The sequence below is a fragment of the Mesocricetus auratus genome, unplaced genomic scaffold (assembly GCF_017639785.1).
Source record: "Mesocricetus auratus isolate SY011 unplaced genomic scaffold, BCM_Maur_2.0 Super-Scaffold_100691, whole genome shotgun sequence".
Lineage (NCBI taxonomy): Eukaryota > Metazoa > Chordata > Mammalia > Rodentia > Cricetidae > Mesocricetus > Mesocricetus auratus.
Genome location: NW_024429267.1, coordinates 4,067,879 through 4,086,576, shown reverse-complemented (window position 1 = coordinate 4,086,576; position 18,698 = coordinate 4,067,879). Strand labels below are relative to the sequence as shown.

At 50.3% G+C, this 18,698-nt stretch overlaps 1 protein-coding gene and 1 long non-coding RNA gene across 4 annotated transcripts in view; one reads left to right on the top strand and one right to left on the bottom strand.

Annotated features, from left to right (window-relative positions):
* Nucleotides 1-18,698, top strand: part of Smad6 (SMAD family member 6) — a 71,319-nt gene that overhangs the window by 8,784 nt on the left and 43,837 nt on the right. Inside the window, exons 3-4 of the mRNA XM_013117387.3 lie at nt 355-411; nt 4,544-4,621. Of these exons, the coding sequence (XP_012972841.1) occupies nt 355-411; nt 4,544-4,621 (135 nt within the window). The remainder of the gene's footprint in view (nt 1-354; nt 412-4,543; nt 4,622-18,698) is intronic.
* Nucleotides 6,431-11,552, bottom strand: LOC121137504. 3 transcript variants are annotated; one of them, XR_005874759.1, is made up of 4 exons: nt 11,182-11,552; nt 9,689-9,784; nt 9,231-9,305; nt 6,431-7,777 (listed from the first exon to the last, which is right to left on the bottom strand). It is a non-coding gene; the product is annotated as an uncharacterized LOC121137504 (long non-coding RNA). The 3 variants fall into 3 exon arrangements; XR_005874760.1 differs by lacking the exon at nt 11,182-11,552 and adding an exon at nt 11,000-11,146; XR_005874758.1 differs by lacking the exon at nt 11,182-11,552 and having other exon boundaries at nt 9,689-10,253.

Sequence of the window (18,698 nt, the reverse complement as noted above, 5' to 3'; positions counted from 1 at the left end):
CAGCCCGAGCGCTGACTTCTGCACTAATGTTTTTCTAGTCATAATGATAATAAAGGTGCTGTTTATGGGAGTGTGACCAAGAGCTGTGCTAAGCATTTTGCATATGCTATCTTTTGCTCTTCTGGCAAAACCAAAGGGGATGATTATCACCCCTGTTTAATAGTTGAGGAAATCATCTTAGAGAGACGAAGGAACTCTGTTGCTCACAAAGCACAGTTGGTACAGGTAGGGACTGAGCCCCAGGGAGCAGCAGAGATGGTGGAAACTTCCTGGGGTCAGAGCTTGTTATTTGAGGAAACTAATAGTTAAAAGCACGCGGGACACCAGGTGTGACATGCTTATCCTGTCTTCCAGAATCACCGCCACCCCCCTATTCTCGGCTGTCTCCTCGTGACCAGTACAAGCCACTGGGTAAGTGTGCCCTCCTCTTGAGGGGTGGGCTGAATTGGGTGCTTTCAAACAGGGTGAAGTTTTACAAACACTCCCACGGTTGGGCTGCTGCAGGGAGACTATTTACATCTTCAAATTCCAGGCTCCTCGTTAACCTCTCTATGACCTTTTAAACATGGGCTTGTGGGAGATGAATGGGTTCTGACTTAAGCTGCTCTTTGGAGGTGGGGTGGAATTTCTGGGTCTCTTTCCCTTCCTTCCTCCCTGAGCCTTGGGTTATGTCCACCAGTGTGTCAACTGGGAGTGCCAGAGGCAGACAGGGCATAGAGTGTTTGCTGAGCTGTATCTGTCCTTGTCCCCCACCTGGACAGGTAGACAGGTGGCTTAGCTGTCTCCGAGGGAACTTAGTGGAGAGGGTGTGACATTTCAGATAAGTCCTGTGCAATGGCAAGACATATTTTCTATACAACCTTGGGGCTAAGTGTCAGCTCATGTTCTGGGATGCACACATACAATTTTAGAAGCCGATGAGGGGATGGAGAGATGACTCATGGGTTGAGAGCACTTACTGCACTTGCAGAGTATCTGGGTTCGGTTCCCAACACCTATACTGGGCAGTTCCCAACTGCGTGTAACTCCAACTTCAGGAAATCCAATGCCCTCTTCTGGTCTCCACGAGCACTTGCATGAACACACACGCGCGCGCGCGCACACACACACACAATTTAAAAGCAGAGATGCCCTGGGCCCTGGGCTCTCCCCAGTGGGTTTGGAGCAATGATGTAGTCTGTGGAGTTCCAGTAGTATGTGAGCTGGCTTTAAGAGCTCCTCCACAGCAGCATTGTGACTAGCAGTTACTGTGAGGTCCAGGCCTCCAAAGGCCATTGGCATGCTATGGGTGCTAGAACATTCCCAGTGGACCACAAAGAATAAGTTTATGGTAGAAGCATCCTCTCTGGAGTGCATGAACTCCAGGATCATGGAGTCGGGCTCACCCCAGGTTCCTTCCAGCCATTCATCCCTAGAGAGATCAGAAATATGGCCACCCCAGAGTTACTTGAGGAGTTTGATCCATGGCAAATGGGGTGAGGGCTGTCCCTCAAGGGTGTGGGAGGCAGTGGCTGAGCAGTGATGTTTGTTCTAGCTGTGTCCCCTGTGCTCAGGGAGCTTTGTTTATTTCTTTGGGAACTAGAGGGGTCATGGTCTTGTGGTGGATGAGGAGGAGCCAGATGAGTGAGGAGAGGGAGACCCTCTAGCTGAGGAGCTGCAGGATTGCGGCACCAACCCAGGGCAGTCACAGCTCAGGCCATGACTTCACCATCTTCCTTCCATAGGCCACCCTTAGCATCTCCTAAGTCAACACAGTTAATACTTGTCCTATAGAAGATGCCTCTCTCCATTAGAGAAAGGAAAAGTCAAAAGTTCGTAACCAGTGGCAGGATCATTGCTAGAGCAAGTGTCAGTCAGCTTGGGGACAAGCAGACAAGCCCTAGAGAGTGACCATTTAGAAGCTAACAGATATCCCATTGTGTCACAGGTGGGACACCTGAGTCCCAGAAAGCACACACGACCCTTGCTGGGGCTCACAACACTCCATCTTAGCATTAGAGATAAGAATGGCTTTTACTAATTTGATGACTGATTGATTGATTGAGACAGGATCTCCTTATAGAGTCTAGGCTGGCTTTGCTTCAAATGCTCCATCCTCCCTCTTCAGCCTCCTGCTTGCTGGAATTACAGATACACACCACTGTGACCGGCTCTGTTTTTATTTTTTTAAGCTATGTGGGAAAAAAATAGAGCTGCAAGAACATCCCCCCAAATATGAAAGGTGAACAAAATGTAGGTGGCCTGAAGGCAAGCAGCCGGTGCACAGTGATGCTCCTCCGTGTTGCCCGCTGCTGCTCCGTCTTGCTCCTGGACATCTGAGCAAGCGGGGCAGGATGTGAGATTCTCGCAGGCGAAGGTGCTTACACTTTATAGAAAAAGGTAGTGACCTCCGATACTGCGGGCTGTTGCTGGAGGTACATTTTGAACTGGGCCTCCAGATCCCATCCAGGATCCCTCCATGACTTGAGGTGGTGTTAGAAGCTGGGAGAGATCTCTTTCTATAGCAGCCATCATAGGAAGGCTGCCTTTGAGGGCCTCGGTGGGAAGTCTACATCTGTGGACGAGGCAAGTGTGTGACAAGCACTCAGTAACTTCCAAAGGCAGAAGCCACTTGCCCTTCCTACTCTTTCTGAAAACTTCTGGCTGCTACCTATGTGGATGTCCAGTTCCCTGCACCCACAGCAGGTAGCTCAGGATTGTCTGTAATTCCAGCTCCAGTATACACGTACCTACAGGGAGACACACACCTACACGTAATTAAAAACCATACAAGTAAAACTTTTAAAAAAGTAATAGGACTGAGCCTATGACCTGGTGTTGCTCCTTCAGAGAAGTAACATTGAGGTTCCAGGCATTCTGCACTGGGGGCAGTAGATATTAAATGCAAACGGGGAAGATGGCCAATCAGTAAAGTGCTGGGACTCACTGACCAGCCAGTGAGCTAGGCCAGTCACGACCCTGCCTCACAAGGCAAGGTGAGGAATGGCACCCAAAGTTGACTTCTGGTGTATATACACACATATGTACAATGTGCACCTACATGCACACAAACATGCAAGCAGACATACATACACAGCAATGCAAAATTTTAAATCTTTATCATTGAAGGTTTTTTTAAAAGATTTTTCTCATGCCTTTATTTTCAGTATTGTTACTAGCAGATATTTTTTGTTCCCTTGAGAAATAGTACATTGAATTATTTCTTTACACACACACACACACACACACACACACACACACACACACACACACACACAGGTCACTTCTGTGTCTCTCTGATCATGAGACCAGAAACCAAAATAAAACTCAGCATCTGGCAAGTGGGAAATGAAAAAAAAAGGATTTGGTTAATGTTTCATGTTTCCTGCTCTTCAAGCAATGTAGTAAAAGGAAAAAAAAAAAAGTCTTGCAAGATGAAATGGAATTCTAGAGCCTAAGCTCAGGGGATTGTCTCAGGAATCCCCAACCCCCAGGCTAGCTGGGGCTGGCTTGTGTTGGGTGACCAGAAGAAAAAGGTTTCAGGCCTCCCCCCCCATCCATGTCTTCTCAACTTCTCAAGGTCCATGTCCTTTACTGGAGACAACCCCAAGCTGGTAGTTACAAAGGCCCAGACCTAGGGGGGAAAACTTCCCCAGTCTTCTCGTCCCCCAGAGCATCAGTTTATGAAGCTAGTGGGGCAGAAACAGTTCCCTTCCATTTCAACGCACCGCAGGCCGGGGATGGCCGGTGATGCATGCCATATGAAGTGCTTAATTAAGCCTGCTCTTCAAAACGCGAGCACAGATGCAAACCCCAGCCCAAGCTCCACAGGCCGTGTGGATGCTGGGGAGTGGGAGAGGTGAGGAGACAGCAAACGTTAATCTGAGAGCAGACACTTGGGTCTTAATTAGAGGCGTGTGGGGACAGAGGTGGCTAGTGATTTGTTACTTTTCCCCAGCTCTGGGAGGAAGAAAGGAAGGGAAGGAGGAAGGAAGCAAGAACGAACAACTTCAAGAATTTTAATGGTTGTGATTAAGTTTAGCAGCTATGAATTGTTCAGGGACTTAATTTAACCTTACCCAAACAGGCTTCAAGTTGGTGCTTGCTCAGTCCCCTGAATGTGAACTATTCCTGTGGTCAGGACCACTGAGGCTCTTCCAGGTGTCAGGGTCACAGCAGTCTGCAGTTTTTCGGGAAGAGTTCTGGGGCTAGATGGTTGGCCTGGTCTGGGGGTAACACCAGAAACTTGTGAGGGGGCTGTGGGTGTAGCTCAGTTGGTAGAGCGCTTGCCTAACATACGTGAAGCCCTGGGTTTGATTCCCTGCACTGCATAAACCCAGTTTGGTGGCACATGCCTGTAATTTCAGCATTCAGGAGATAAGAGACAGGAGGATCAGATCAGGAGTTCATGGTCATCCTTGGCTACATACTGAAATAAAGGTCAGCCAGGGCTACATGAATAAATATACATTAATTAAGTGGTCATCAGGGACATCTGCCCTTTGTGCGTGGGAACAGGTGCCTTTCTGCCAACTGAATTCTCTTTCTTTTTCCCCTCGAACAGATCTGTCCGATTCCACATTGTCTTACACTGAAACCGAGGCCACCAACTCCCTCATCACTGCTCCGGGTGAATTCTCAGGTTGGCATATTTCTTCTCACTTGTTGCTGTGGGTGGTACCAGTGGGACCGATGTGGGTGCATCGATGGGACGATTTTTGGAAAGATTTTGATTTTTTGTGATTTTTGTGCTTGCATTTGTGTGTGTGTGTGTGTGTGTGTGTGTGTGTGTGTGTGTTGTTGTTGTTGTTGTTGTTGTTGTTGCATGCCTCAGGAGGCTGAGGCAAGAGGAGTTCAAGGCTAGCTTGTGCTTCAAAGCTGTGTGGTCTGTGTGGGCTGGAATCTGAAGGTAATAACTGGCCAGCTTTTAACCTGGTATCTCTACCATGTTTCTCCCATTCCCATGACTTAGAAAGGCCCCTCCATCGTTGCAGCCAGGGACACTCTTAGTAACAGGAGGCCTCAAGGTGGATGGGTCGCACATGCGCTGTCTTCCCTCTGTGCTCAGGGGAGGGCCCGTGGTAAGCTAAGGGATAGCATGGGCAGACTGGCAAAGCTGGTAGTGTCAACGCCCTGTACTTGGCAAGAGATGGCAGGCAGGAAGCAGGGGGAAGGAACCGTCCCCTGTCTGAGATGCCCAGCTACTGGCCCTAAGGCCCCTCACGTTCAAGGGAATTCTTGTGAGAGTGTAGTTAGGGGGAACAGGGGCAGGAGGGCCAGGAACTTGGGTGGTGAGATCTGTGTGGCCTTCTGGGAGCATGGTGGGTAGGGTGTGCTGTGTGGCAGCTGGGCTTGTGACCTGGGGGCAGGGGTGGCTAGCTGGGCCTCTGCATCTTTTCCTGACTCCACACCCAAGCTATAAAAGCAAGGTGGCGGGGTGAGTGGTCACCCTGAGCCAGGCCCCACCCCGGCATCTTATATTGCTTCAGCACAGCGGGGCTGTGGCAACCCATACGGATGGTGATTCCTTGTGTCCCTTGGGACCACACAGCAGCCTTTGTGACTGCGGGAGCCTTGCTACTCAAGCCTGAGCTCCTTGCTACTGTTGTGTCACCCTTCCCCTCCCCGCTTCCCTGTCTGAAACAGTTTAGTGTAGCCTGATGAATATATTCCCAGAGTTCCCTCTCTAACTTCTCATCCTGAGGTGACACAGTTCCGGCTGCTCCCAGACCCCCATCCATTTCCCTAGCCTCGAGTCCTTCCTTGTCCATTCCCTGGTCTTCCCTGGAGAAAAGCTCTGGAGCATGGCTGTTGAAGACACGAGGCCCTACAGTGAGCTCATGGCTGAGGTGGTACAGGAGTGCAGGTCTCCTGTCCCTAGCTCTTGTCTACTTTTTGGCCCCTGGTCCCCTTCTCAGGCCACTTTTTACTCTTCTTGTCCAGTGTGCTCTCCCTCCCTCAAAGATCCAGGCCGGGTAGCTGGGTATGGTGGAGCATGCCTTTGAGCCCAGCACTCAGGAGGCAGGGGCAGGCGGGTGTCTGTGATGGAGAGCAGCCTTGTCTATAGTTCCTGCCTGCTGGGGATACATAGTGAGACCTGTCACAGTCCAGCCAGGTGACGTGAAGTTAGACCACAGACCATTCTTTCTCATTTGTCAATGCAGGCAGAAGCCCCCTGTGACTCTGAAACAAGGGGCTCTGATTTCTTTTTTTTTTTTTTTTTTTTGTATTTACAATTCTGGATTCCTGTGAGCTCTCCTTGCTGCTGTTAGCTAGATTGCCTTGGTGTGGATTGCAGGACAGGGCACTTTGACATCCTCTTTCCTTATTAATAGTGGAAACTTGTGTGTGTCTTTCATAGTGTGTTTGCATTTGTGAGCTTCCTTGATTCCAGAGGAGGCCTGGTGCGTGGTTCCTGTTTGAAGGAGTGAAACTCAGCACGCCTCCAGAGGACCCCCTTCAACCTAGCCCCTGCAGAGAGCACCCCCCACTCCCCGCAACACATGGGAACTGTAGACTGGACTGTGTTGGGGTGGCCTCTGCTGGGGATTTCTACCCAGATGGTCTCAGAGCTGAGTGTCTAGTACTGGGCAGTGAAGAGGCCACGGCTGGTCTTGACTGTCATGAAAAAAAAAAACAAAACAAAAAAACGTGTCTATGGTTGGCATTCCGAGAGGCTAAGAGATGTGGGAAGAAAGTTTGGGGTTTCCCATGTGGGAGGATGGAATGAGGTGGTAATGGGCTTTGGGCTGGGTTCCCCATGGCCTGAGTAAGCAAGTGGAACATTTTTTGTGTCCTGGACTTTGGGCTGTGTTGGTGTTGGCTGTCACACTTGAGGAAAAACTCGGGGAGGGGTCCCTTGCAGGTGGGGGAAGGCCCAGGAGGTAGCAGGCCTTGGTGGATAGTAGAGTCACAGATACTTCATCCTGTGGGCTAGAGTGATGTCACCCAGAAGGGAATCGAGGGATTTGAAGGCCGGGGGCAGAATGCACACTGGGCATGTGTCAATCCGGGACATTCGATGGTCGGGGACCACTGGGGTGGAGGTGGCGAGGGCACTCGGACCAGTACTGGCTGTTTCTACCGTCCAATGAGACAACTGGGATCCTTCCAAGTGTACCCACAGGGTCCCTGCTGGAACAGCACCCCGAAGGCCCCCTCAGATGTCTTCTCTACATCATGTCCTCTCACTGCTGAGTGGTCAGCCCCATTTCCCAGACTGGGCATGGGGAGGTTTGGGCAAAGTAGCTTGGCAGAGGCTTGGCCAGTTTCAGTGTCAGGGCTGGGACTGACCGACGCAGGACTTCATGCTTCTGTGCAGCTACTGAGCAAGCCCACCAACCGACTGCCATCCTTCTGTGCCCCTGAGGGCCTAGTGCTCCTGAGGGCTTGGTCCCTCTAGCATGGCAGCCACAGCCAGGCAGAACTTCCTGTTTCTCTGCGACTCCTGCTCAGAGTCTCTCTGTTTATCTTTCCTGTCCTGTGACTGAGGCCACATAGGGGGATGGCTGGATTTAGGGGTTAGTCACAGGCCGTGATGGACAAGGACGCATGAGGAGATGCAGAAAAGGGGGCACTTCTATAACTCTCATTGACAGAATGAGGTCTCTTTGGGGGATGCACTTGGAACTTTGGTGCTATGGTTTCCATGCTTCGCAGAGTCCCTTTAGGCATCTCCCTTACAGCGCTAACATTCCTCTTCTGTTCCCTTCGGTTAGTTGGAGGATGAAGTATGAGGAGTTGGAGTGGCTGTAGGTTACCATCTTCTGGAAGGTAGAATATGCTGTCATCTGAGGGACTGCAGAATGAGAGGGCGGAGGGAACATGTGTTATGAGGGAAGCTGGTGGAACAGGCGAGGTGCTCCCAGCATCCTCTACTCCAGCCTAGAAGAAGAGTGCTCCTGAGATGGGAACCTTGGATGCTGGCTGGGCGAAAGAGGGAAGGAGCCTCTGCCCGTCCAGGCCGTGTTAGTTGTCCTGTGAACACTAGTCATTAAATGAGAACTCTAGGTAGTGGGTCTCTGAGCACTTATGTCTGCCCAATCCCATGCTGGGCACCTGCTGTTGTCTTCACACCCCACCATCACCTTTTGGTGAATAACCAAGAGCCTATCAGATAATTGGCCAGGTGTCTGTCTAGTCCAGCACCGTCTGTCTGCCATAAAAGCTGCCTGCAGTGAAGACAAAGCAGTTCCTTCCCTTGGCCTTGACTGTGTGTGCTGGCTTCTCAGTCTGAGTTATATCAATGAGGGCATACCCCTCCATAGAAGGCAGGGACTGCTGAGGGGGTTGGGGCTGAGCTGGATCTGGTGTCTACCTAATCAGAAGATCCTCAGGCCCCTCTGTCCTCGATTGCATTCTCTAAGGCTCAGGGAGGTTAAGAGACTATGAACCACACAGCAAGCATTGGTAGCTGGAGATAAGTCAAAAAGTAGGTGGACCTGTGTTGTCTGTCCACCTGCTACCTGGTGGGATTGGTACCTGTCCAGACCTCTCGGCAGAGTACTGTCTGCTTGCATCATCAGGCACAGATGAGACAATGTCACTGTCTTGATTGCTGAGATCACACAGGTCTTGTCTAGCATAGGCTCTGTGTCCCTAAGGGCTCCTTCAGCTACAGCCAGGACATGTCTAGCCTTGCAGCAGCGTCGAGTGACAGGCAGGGGCTTCGAAACTGCTCTGGGTTCAAGTCTCTTCTCTGGCTCCTGCTTAGCCACCCTGCCCTCAGTTTTCCCACTTGTGGAATGGGGATAATAAGTAGCATGCCCTTTAAAGAAGGTAACTGAGCCTCTGGTCAGCAAGGTGTAGTGCTGTGCCAGGGTGTGGCTGTTAAGGGTGCCTGGCCCAGAGATAAGACCTGCATCAGTTCTACCATGTCAGATGCTGTGGGAGGAGGCAATTAGGAACCTCCTGTTGAGAGGCAGCTGGAAGTCTCGAAAGAGGGGGGTACCGGCATAGGGTTTTAAAGATGGCTAGAAGTCCGTCATCATCATTTGTTCATTCATATGTGTATATATGTGTGAACCTGAGTGTCACATGTGTGGAGATTACATGACAATTGTAGGAGTTGGCTGTCTCCTTCCACCCGTGCGGGTCCTGGGGATCCAACTCAGTTGTCAGACTTGACAGCAAGCACTTTTCCCCGATGAGCCATCTCACCACCCCGGGGCAGATTTTAGCCAACGTTTTTACCAAGTCCATAGCATGTAAGGATATAGGGCCAGCTCAGTGAGTTTCAGTCTCAGTCACACCTGGTGGTCCGCAGGGTCTGGACGCTGTTGTCGCTGAATGATGTTCTTGGGATGAGCCTGGGAACACTGGGTGGTCTGGAGGAGAGAGCAGATAGTGGAGAGGAAATGCTAGCTGAGGAGATGGTTTTCTAGGCCTTGGAGTGAGAAGGATTGTGACACTCTGTAGGGGTGGGGCGGTCTCATACTGGGTCCTGGGGGCTCCCTAGATTAGAGAGGCTCCTTGGGGTGGTGGTAGCCCAGTGCTGTCTCCATATGAACAGTGGCTGCTACTGGAAAAGCCCTGTTGTTAGAGTTACTTGTCCTGCCAGGTCCCACTGCCACGTTACCCCAAATAAACACACAAGATGCTGTATTAATTATAAAACTGTTGGCCGATGGCCAAGGCTTATTACTGGCCAGCTCTATCTTAATTAACCCATAACTACTAATCTATGCGCTTCTACATGGCCTTATCTTACCAGAGAACGCCTGGTGTCCTGTCCTCCTGGTCCTTCGCGTGCTCTGCCTCTCCCCCAGCATTCTCCTGTCTTCTAGCCCCGCCTGTCTTCATGCCTCTATGGCCAAACAGTGTTTTATTCATCAACCAATAAGATATACAGAAGGCCATCCCCCATCAAAGCTCCTTCCTGGTATTCCTTTTCCAATCTCCGTTTTCTCTCTTTTGTGCTGCTGACTCTTCACAGAGGCCTCATTCTCCCAGGCTGGTTGCTGGAGGTGACCGGGCATGCAGAGTGATAGAGGTGGCTGCTGTGTATGTGTGGTGGGATGGGCAGACACCTCCAGGAGTATGCGATGGAGCACCGTGAGATAAGTCAGATTGCCAGGGTGGGTTCTGCTCTTAGCTTTGCCCTTTCCTGCCAGGTGACCCAAAGCAAGCAAGGGCCTTTCCTCTCGCATCTCAGTTAGTGGTGCTGCCCAGGAGCCCATTGGGTCAGAGACCTCAGGCTCCATGGTGCCCCTGGATGCTGGTCCCAGCCCTTAGGCCTTAGGAGGAGGATGGGTGCAAAGCTGCCCTTTATGACCTACACCATCCTAGCTGCTCTTCTCATTATTGTCCTAATGCACAGTAGTGGCTTGAGACACAGCTCCTCAGGGGGGGAGGACTGGTATCCCAGATGCCAGGATTCTGCTGGAGATATGTGGGTGTTAGGGAAAACTTCACAGAGCAGGCCATTCTGGGTTGGGTTTTGTAGGCTGACTAAGCGCTCACTATGAACAGACTGTAAGTGTTCTCTCAGTAAAAGGAATGGCTTGTGCAGAAACAGCTGAAGGTAGACAGACGTAGGAGGACAGGAGGATGTGGAAAGATGGATTCTGAGTGCCTGTCCTGTATGATGGAGGAATGGTTGAAACAGAGGGATTATGGCCACTGGGGCCAGGGAATCCTTTGACATCCCTGGTCCTAAAGGACATTGTATAGCATTAGGCTGACCCACAGCAGGGGCTCACTTTTGTGAGCAGAGAAATCCTGAGAGAGTTCATGGAGATCAAGACAGAGCAGTCATCATACACTATTTAATAACCTGGGGAGCACAGAGTCCTGTGCCAGGCGCTTTCTCAAGTGCCATACATCTATGAGTTCATGGAATTTTCCAGCACCTCTATGAGCAGCCACTTTATTAGCCAAATTAAAGGAAGAAATGACTGAGGCTCAGAGAGGTTAAGATGCTTGTCTTGGGTCACTCAGCTGGAAAGTGGTGGAATTTGGAAGCTGGGAAGCTTGGCTGCCCTCCCTCCCCCCCCACCGTGGGATCTAATAAGGTGCTCACTCTGTCTGCCCCCTGAAAGTGAAGGACTCAGAGTCTTTGGGCTTCTGGGGCTTTTTTTGCCCTCAGGAAAGCAAGGTTTAGCTGACCAGATGTCTGTTCACTCCAGTTAGGCACCGGTGACCAACAATAGTATGTTCTCGAAGTCCAGCTTGGGGAATCAGCGAGTTTGCTGGTTTACTCACAGAAGATGGGTGAGGGGTTCCCTTCAGGAGCCTTTGTAACTCAAAGCAGCCACACCATCGCAGAGTCCCACCCCATCATGAATGGTGATGTCATGGAAGCCTACAATAGTCTCCTTTCTGTGACGGGTTCTCTTCTACACCCTAGCACCTTCCAGGAGCGCTTGCTGCTGGGGAGAGGCAGAGGGAGTGGTGGCTGGACTCCCAGGTGAGGATCTGGTGATCCTTGCCTCCCTCTCTCTAACTAGGGAGTGTCAACAGCTCCTTGACTATTACCATAGACTGGCAGCTGGGGAAAGGCAGAGGGAGTGATGGCTGGACACAAGATCCTCACCTCTCTCTCTCTAACTAGGGAGTGTCAGCAGCACCTTGACTATTACCATAGACCTAGCTATGGCTGTATGGTTCTGCTGAATTAGTTGCCATGGTTACCAGGCCAAGATGGTGATGGAGTAGAGAACATGTTATCATTTGCAACAGGGCACCTCCGCTCCTGGCTGGTGGTGGGTAAAGGAGTGACTTGCCAGCAAGACAGTGGGGGAGCTGAGATGATGCAGCTTCTGGGACTGGGGGTGTAGATGTTTCTCTGGGGTGCTCTGACTCTGAGCGGGATTAGATGGCCTCACTCGCGGGATTCATCTTGGGGCCCCTTCTTCATGGCAGGTGGGTGGTCTGTGGCACTGTGAAAGCAACAGGCCTTCTGAGGACCTTCCAGAAAGGGCAGTAGGCTACCTCCTGTGTAATTTTGGCCATGTGCACGCTGGGCCCTCCCTCACACTTTCTCTCCAGCCCAGTCTGGGCATCTGCAACACTCGGGGGGCTGCACTTGAAGGTTTCTTTGTCTGGGTTGAGTGGCATTTCTTTTTTTTTTTTTTTTTTTGGTTTTTCGAGACAGGGTTTCTCTGTGGCTTTGGAGGCTGTCCTGGAACTCGCTTGGTAGTCTAGGCTGGCCTCGAACTCACAGAGATCCGCCTGCCTCTGTGTAGGAGTGAACCCCACAAAGCTACCTGCCCAACAGGGCGGGGTCAAGGTAGAGATAAAAGGTAGTGAAAGGAAAAGGGGTCTCTCTCTCTTTTCTCCTTCCCAGAATCCTCCTCGACTCCTAGTCCCTCCTATCTAGGTTTTCTATTGGCCAGACAGTACTTTATTGACAAATGCACAGGCAAATAACAGGACTTCCCCAACACCTCTGCCTCCCGAGTGCTGGGATTAAAGGCGTGAGCCACCAACGCCCGGCGAGTGGCATTTCTTTCATGAAGAAAATATCTCCTGAAGATACTTGACCAGATGTTTTCGTACGAAACATTTTTCTTCCATGGTCCTCTCTGCTTGTCCCTTTTATGTGGAAAGAATACTTTCATGGGCTGTCCCCATGGTCCCCAGCCTGAGAGGGTAAGGCCTGAGGGACTGAACTCCACAGAGTAGTCCATTACCCACCTTACCCCCAAGCCTTGTGTTAGAAGGCCCTATTCCTTGAGCAGGGGTGGGGCGTTGCCTTTAATCCCAGCATTCAGGAGGGAGAGGCAGATGGATCTCTGTGAGTTCAAGGCCAGCTTGGTCTACAGTGCAAGTTCCAGGACAGGTTCCAAAGCTATAACAGAGAAATCCTGTCTCAAAAAAATCAAAAAAGAAAAAAAAAAGGGGGTGGGGTGGGATGGGGGAGAAGGCCCTATTCATCTTATGGTAGAAGTTTCTGGATTTGGATAAACAGAGGTCTCGGGTCCGGAGCTGGTCTCGAAGCCACCAGCCCAGTCTAGGTGAATCATTGCCAACACTAGTGACATTTAAAAGAGGAGCAAGGGACTGGGGAGGTGGCCCAGTTGGTAGAGACCTTGCTTAGCATGCACAAATCCCTGGGTACAGTTCCCAGCACCTCACGTCCTAGTCGTGGGGACCATACCTGTAATGCTAGCCCCTGAAAGGTGGAGGCAAGGGGATCTTCTTCAGCTGCATAATGAACTGGAGGCCAGCCTGGGCTACATGAGACCCTGACTCAAAAAACCTGGAAGTGATTTTGTTCTCTGAGTCACCTGGGGTTAGGCTAGAGAGGGCAGAGTTGGAGAAGCCAACCATCATTGCCTGGTTTGGGGTGACACCAGATGGATGAGGTGGTAGGAAAGTCACTAGTGAAATTGGGAAGGACTGGGTTGGCTCGGCTATGTGCAGAGGACTGAGAATCAAGGAATTCCACTGATAGACCCATCTTTCAGATGGAAAGGCCATGGGTAGCAATTTGAGATGACCAAAAGTAGAAGGCCCGGGTCTCCTGGATCCCTGGCTAGGTGGTGCTACTTTCTTTCTTTCTTTTAAATTTAAATTAGAAACGTGCATGCTTCAAATGTCAATCCCAGCTCCCTCCCCCTTCTCCTTCCCAGCCCTACTTCCACTCCCACCCCCAGCCCAGGCCCCACATCTTTCCCCAGGGAGGGTGGGGCCCACCTGGGGGGATCTCCAGAGTCTGTCATTTCATCCAGGGCAGGACCTAGGCCCTTCCCCATGTGTCCAGCCTGAGAGAGCATCCCTCCATGTGGAATGGGCTCCCAAAGTTCATTTGTATGCCATGGTGAACACTGGTCTACTACCCAAGGTCCCAGAAATTTCTGAGGCCTCCTCACTGACACTACATTCATGGAGTTTGGATCAGTCCCCTGTTGGCCTCTCAGCCATCAGTCTGGGATTCAAGAGCTCCCCCTTGTCCAGTCAGTTGTCTTTGTGGGTTTCACCAGCACGGTGGTGCTACTTTCATACCTCAGAAGCTGCCGGGGCTGTCTCTGATCTCTGCTCAGTGAGAGAGAACGTGGCAGCAAGCTCCAGATGGGCAGCCATGCAGAATTTGGGCGGAGCCAGAACCCTCTCCACCTTCCTCAGCACTCAAAAGCTTAGACAACCACAGAGTCCTGCAGGCGGTGCAGCTCAGTTTCATTCCGTTCCAGACCAGAGGCCAGAGTTTCCTCGGCTAGATTGGAAACCCCAGTAATCCTCCTGCCTCTGTCCCACGTGGGTGCTGGGCTCTGAACTTTGGTCCTCATGGTTGCAGAGCAATGCTCTTACTACTGGGCTATCTCTCCTGAGCGAGGGTGTGAATGTCCTGTGCTGCTGCTTGGTCTCACCGCCTGCATCCTCATTTCTGGATGGAGTTTTATGGGGCATGTGGAGGGTCTGTAAGTTCTGTGAGTTTTGTGGGGCGAGTGGAGGGTCTGTGAGTTCTGTGCATCTAGTTCACCCACGTCACTGTTTCAGGAATCTGGGGCCCCTAGTTTGAAGCTCCTACCTGTGATGCAACAGTAAACGTTCCCAAGCTGGCCTTCTCAAAGACATGGGAACATACTTCTCTCAGGCATATACCTGGGAATGGTGATGCTGGCTATCCATGATTAGCCTGTCGCCTTTTACTAAAGGCTCTGGGATTGTTTCCAAGGTCATAGCCTAGGTATGTGTGTGTATATGTTTATGTATATCTGGGTGTATTTGAAGGTCGCAGGGCAGCCTTAGGTGTCATTCCTTGAGATGCTGTCCACCTTGTGTCTTGAGATACGATCTCTCCACTGGCCTGGAGCTTGCCAAGTAGGCAAGGCTGGCCGGCCAAGGAGCCCCCCAGCAAGCTGCCTGTCTCTTCCTCCCCAGTGCTGGAGTACAAGCATATGCTACCATGCCTGTTTTGTTTTGCCTTCCCTGTCCCTTTAATGTGGGCCCTGTAAACTCGGGTCATCATGTTCACAAGGCAAGCACTGTACAGACTGAACCTTGGAGACAGTCTCTCACACAACCTCCTGTCCAGACCACGGTGTTTCAGTTGGGGTGATTGGAGGGGAGGTTTTGCTCATTCTAAGCTGCAGAACTGGGCTTAGACATGGGAATCTGTCCACTGGGTCCAGGATCCTACCCACATGGCAGCCATGGCCCAACCTATCACTCACATAGATCTGAGTTCTGGGTTTCTGGCTTCTCAACCAGAGACCCTGGGCAGTGCACTCTGGGAAAAACAAACAGGAGAAAAGAGTGGAAGGAAACTCACCACTGGAAAAGAAGTGTGTCTCCAATAAACCAGGTCTTTTACTGGTAGCCAAAATATGACATTCCCGTACCCCAGGAGCCGCAGCCAGCGTGGCCTCTCTGAGCTGTAAATTGTCCTGGGAGCTGGGTTGAGATTGTCCCTGGGACACAGAGACAAGCAGTGTCCTTCGGCTGTTTGATGACGCCGGCTCTTGGGGCAACTTCATCATCTTTTCAGTACATTTGCTGTGGTCCAGGTGCCAGGGGCTTCTTGTAAGCCACAGGAGGGGCAATGTGCCACTTACCCTAAGGGCCTGCCCACCCTCCCTTTCTTGGGTGCTTTGATGGGTAAGAGGTATTTATAGGCTTGATTCACTACCCAGTTACCAGGGTTTTCCACGGAAATGACTTATTAAAGGGGCCAGGCACACAGCAATATTGAAGTCTAGAGGGTGGTGTGCATCAAAGGCAGCACTGGAGCCTGCTGTCAGAGCTTCCAGGGGTCCGGGGCTGGGGACAAGGGACAGACCTCTGAGGGGCAGACAGGGGGGCGCTGGACTGCAGAGAAAACACTTAGTCTTAAGAAAATACCACAGACAAACTGAAATTAAAGCTATTGGAAAGAAACGTGTGTGCTGGGACCTGTTTATGGGTGGGGGTGGGGGTGGGTAAGGCCCAAGGTCCCAGACCAACCCCACCCACCAGGAATGGGGACACACATGCAGGGCCTAAGCTCTTCTGTCATGCCCCTTGGCACAGGGTTGTTTGAGGGAGGAAATGCCAAGGATGAACACTGCTGGGCGCCAGCCCTAGGAGGATGGGCAGAGCCATCTGGTGGAGAAGAGAGGTTCGGGAAAGGAATCTTTCAAGCCTTCCCTTCCCTGGTTCTCATTCCTTTGGTTCAATATCCTATTTGGCTTGTTTTGTTTGTTTATTCTGAGACAGTTTCCTGTAGCTCAGGCTAGCTTTGAACTTGCTATGTAGCTGGGAATTGCTTTGAACTTCTGACCCTCCTGCCTCCATGTTCTGAAGACTGGGAATACAGGCCTGTGCCACTGTCCTGAGGACTGGGAATGTAGGTTTGTGTATGTTAGGCAAGCACTCCACTGACTGAGCCAGACACTACACGATTGTTTTCTTTTTTGCCTTTGTATGTGTGTGCTATTTATCCATGTGTGTGTGTACTGATGTACGTGGACCAGAGATGGATACTGATGTCCTCCTCTATGGCTTCACCACCCACCTTAGTCTTTGAGACAGAGTCTCTCACTGCTCTGGAGCTGACTCTTGTCGTTAGGCTGGATCTCAAGCCTTTGGAATCTGCCTGGTTTTGCTACCTCCCCCTACTCCAGGCCTGGGGTTACTTGTGCACTGGTGCGTGTGTGTGGCGTCATCCCCAACTTGAGTGTGAAATTTGAACTCATATCCTTGTGCGTTACTTACACAGTCAGCATTTTTACCTGCTGAGAGATTTCCACACTCCCTAATTTGATTTTGGAGTTTACTAAAAGCCCTCCTTTTCCAGGAAGCCTCCGCAGACTGCAGCCCTCAGTGGCTTCTGTTTCTCTCTGCTTTTAGTGGCTGTTCTTTCTCTACCAAGCTCATGCAGAAGACTGACTTTGCGTAGGCATTCTGTCCCCTGCCAGACAGTGCATGGCTTTGGGGCTGGACCTGGGTCCATTTCGCCTTTTGGCAGCACACCACGCTGGAGGTGAGGTTCAGAGTCTCTCCCTGTGACTAGATTGCTCATTGATGCAGCCATGATAGTCACAGCAGGTGTATTGTAGTGACCAAGTACAGGATGAGGGCAGACATCATGCTGTGTGTCTTCTTTTCTCTTCTTCTTTCTTTCTGGATTTTTCAAGTCATGGTTTCTCTGTGTAGCTTTGTAGATTAGACTGGCCTCAAACTCACAGAGATCCGCCTGCCTCTAGGCCTCCTTAGTGGTGGAATTAAAGGCGTGTGCCACCACCGCCCTGACAATGCCGAGTTTCTTATTCTGTACACTTACTCATTTTATGGAAGAGAAAACCAGGGCTCAGAATGGAGATGGTGCCCAAGGTTGACAAGAGAGTAAGAATAGCAGGGACCTGCACCCAGATCTGCCTGTCTCCAGAGCCTATGACCCTGATAGTCTAGGCTGGCATGGGCCCCTAGGCTCCATCAGTAAGTCTACCTGTAGCTAGAAAAATAATCCAAGCCCTCTGGAGCTGGTAGGGTTTGTTATTTGACCCAGGTAAGGGCCTTGTATGTTCTCAAAATTTTGTTTTAAAGTCTCCTATTGCATGAAGTTTGCCCCTATGGAACTATTACCACACGAAGATAGAAAATAGGGCTGTGAGGACGGCCTGGCAGTAGAGGGCTCTTATATGTTTGCTGTGTGTACACAATACCTTGAGTTTAATGCCCAGACATCTCAAACTCTATGTAAGACTGGACATGAGGTGCCTGCCTGTAATCCCAGCACTGGAGAGGTAGAGGCAGGAGAGTCAGTTCCAGGTCATCCCCCATTGCCCCAAGTTTAGGACAGCCTGGGCTGCATGAGACTCTCTCAAACAAACAGAAGAAACATTGCCTTTGGGTTTCCTTGTAGATCCAGGGTTCATGTCACTTGTGTATGTGCCCAGTATGGTTGCTGGGTTTTAATTCACGTTTTCCTATTGGTGAAATATAATGAGCTTTTCTCCACACAGCTTACTTCCTGTGTGTTTTCTTGGATGACGTATGTATTCAGATCTTTATATAACTTTTATATTGTGTTGTATGCTTATTGACTTTAGGCTACTATTTATATATTCTAGGTATCAGAAATTGTAGAAGATATTTGCAAACATTTCCTCTCAGCTTATGGCTTGTCTTTCCATTTTCTTCATGGAGTCTTTTGAAGAGCAGAAGGTTTTAATTTTGTTGAAGTTCACTTTATCATTTGTTCCATTTCATGCTTTTCTTGCCTTCTGAAGGGCTCTTCCAAACATCAAGCTCACCATATTTTCTTCTGGAGATTTTATTGTTTTAGGTTTTGGGTTTAGATCTATATAATTATGATGAATTGATTTTTGTAAAAAGAGCAAATATATATATATACATATATATATATATATATATAAGTCTAGACTTTGTTTTTAATTTTGGTACAGGGTTTCTCTGTGTAGTCCTTGCTATCCTAGAACTTAGAGATCCTGCTGCCTCTGCCTCCCAAGTGCTGGAACTAAAGGCATGCACCACCACCACCCAGCAGGTCTAGATTTTTTAAAATGATTATCTCCTACCTTTGATTCAAAAGACACCCTCCCTCCTTGAGAACTACATTGGTTGGTACCTTTGTCAAAAGCCAATTATGAGATTATGATGTGTCTCGGGGTTTTTTGCTTTTTGAGACAGACATGATTTCTGTATGTAGCTGACTGTCCTAGAACTCCTTCTGTAGACCAGGCTGGCTGGCTGACCTTGAACTCAGAGATTCGCCTGCCTGCCTCCTGAGTGCTGGGTTTAAAGGCGTGCATCACCACCTAGTTTCAATTCATAGT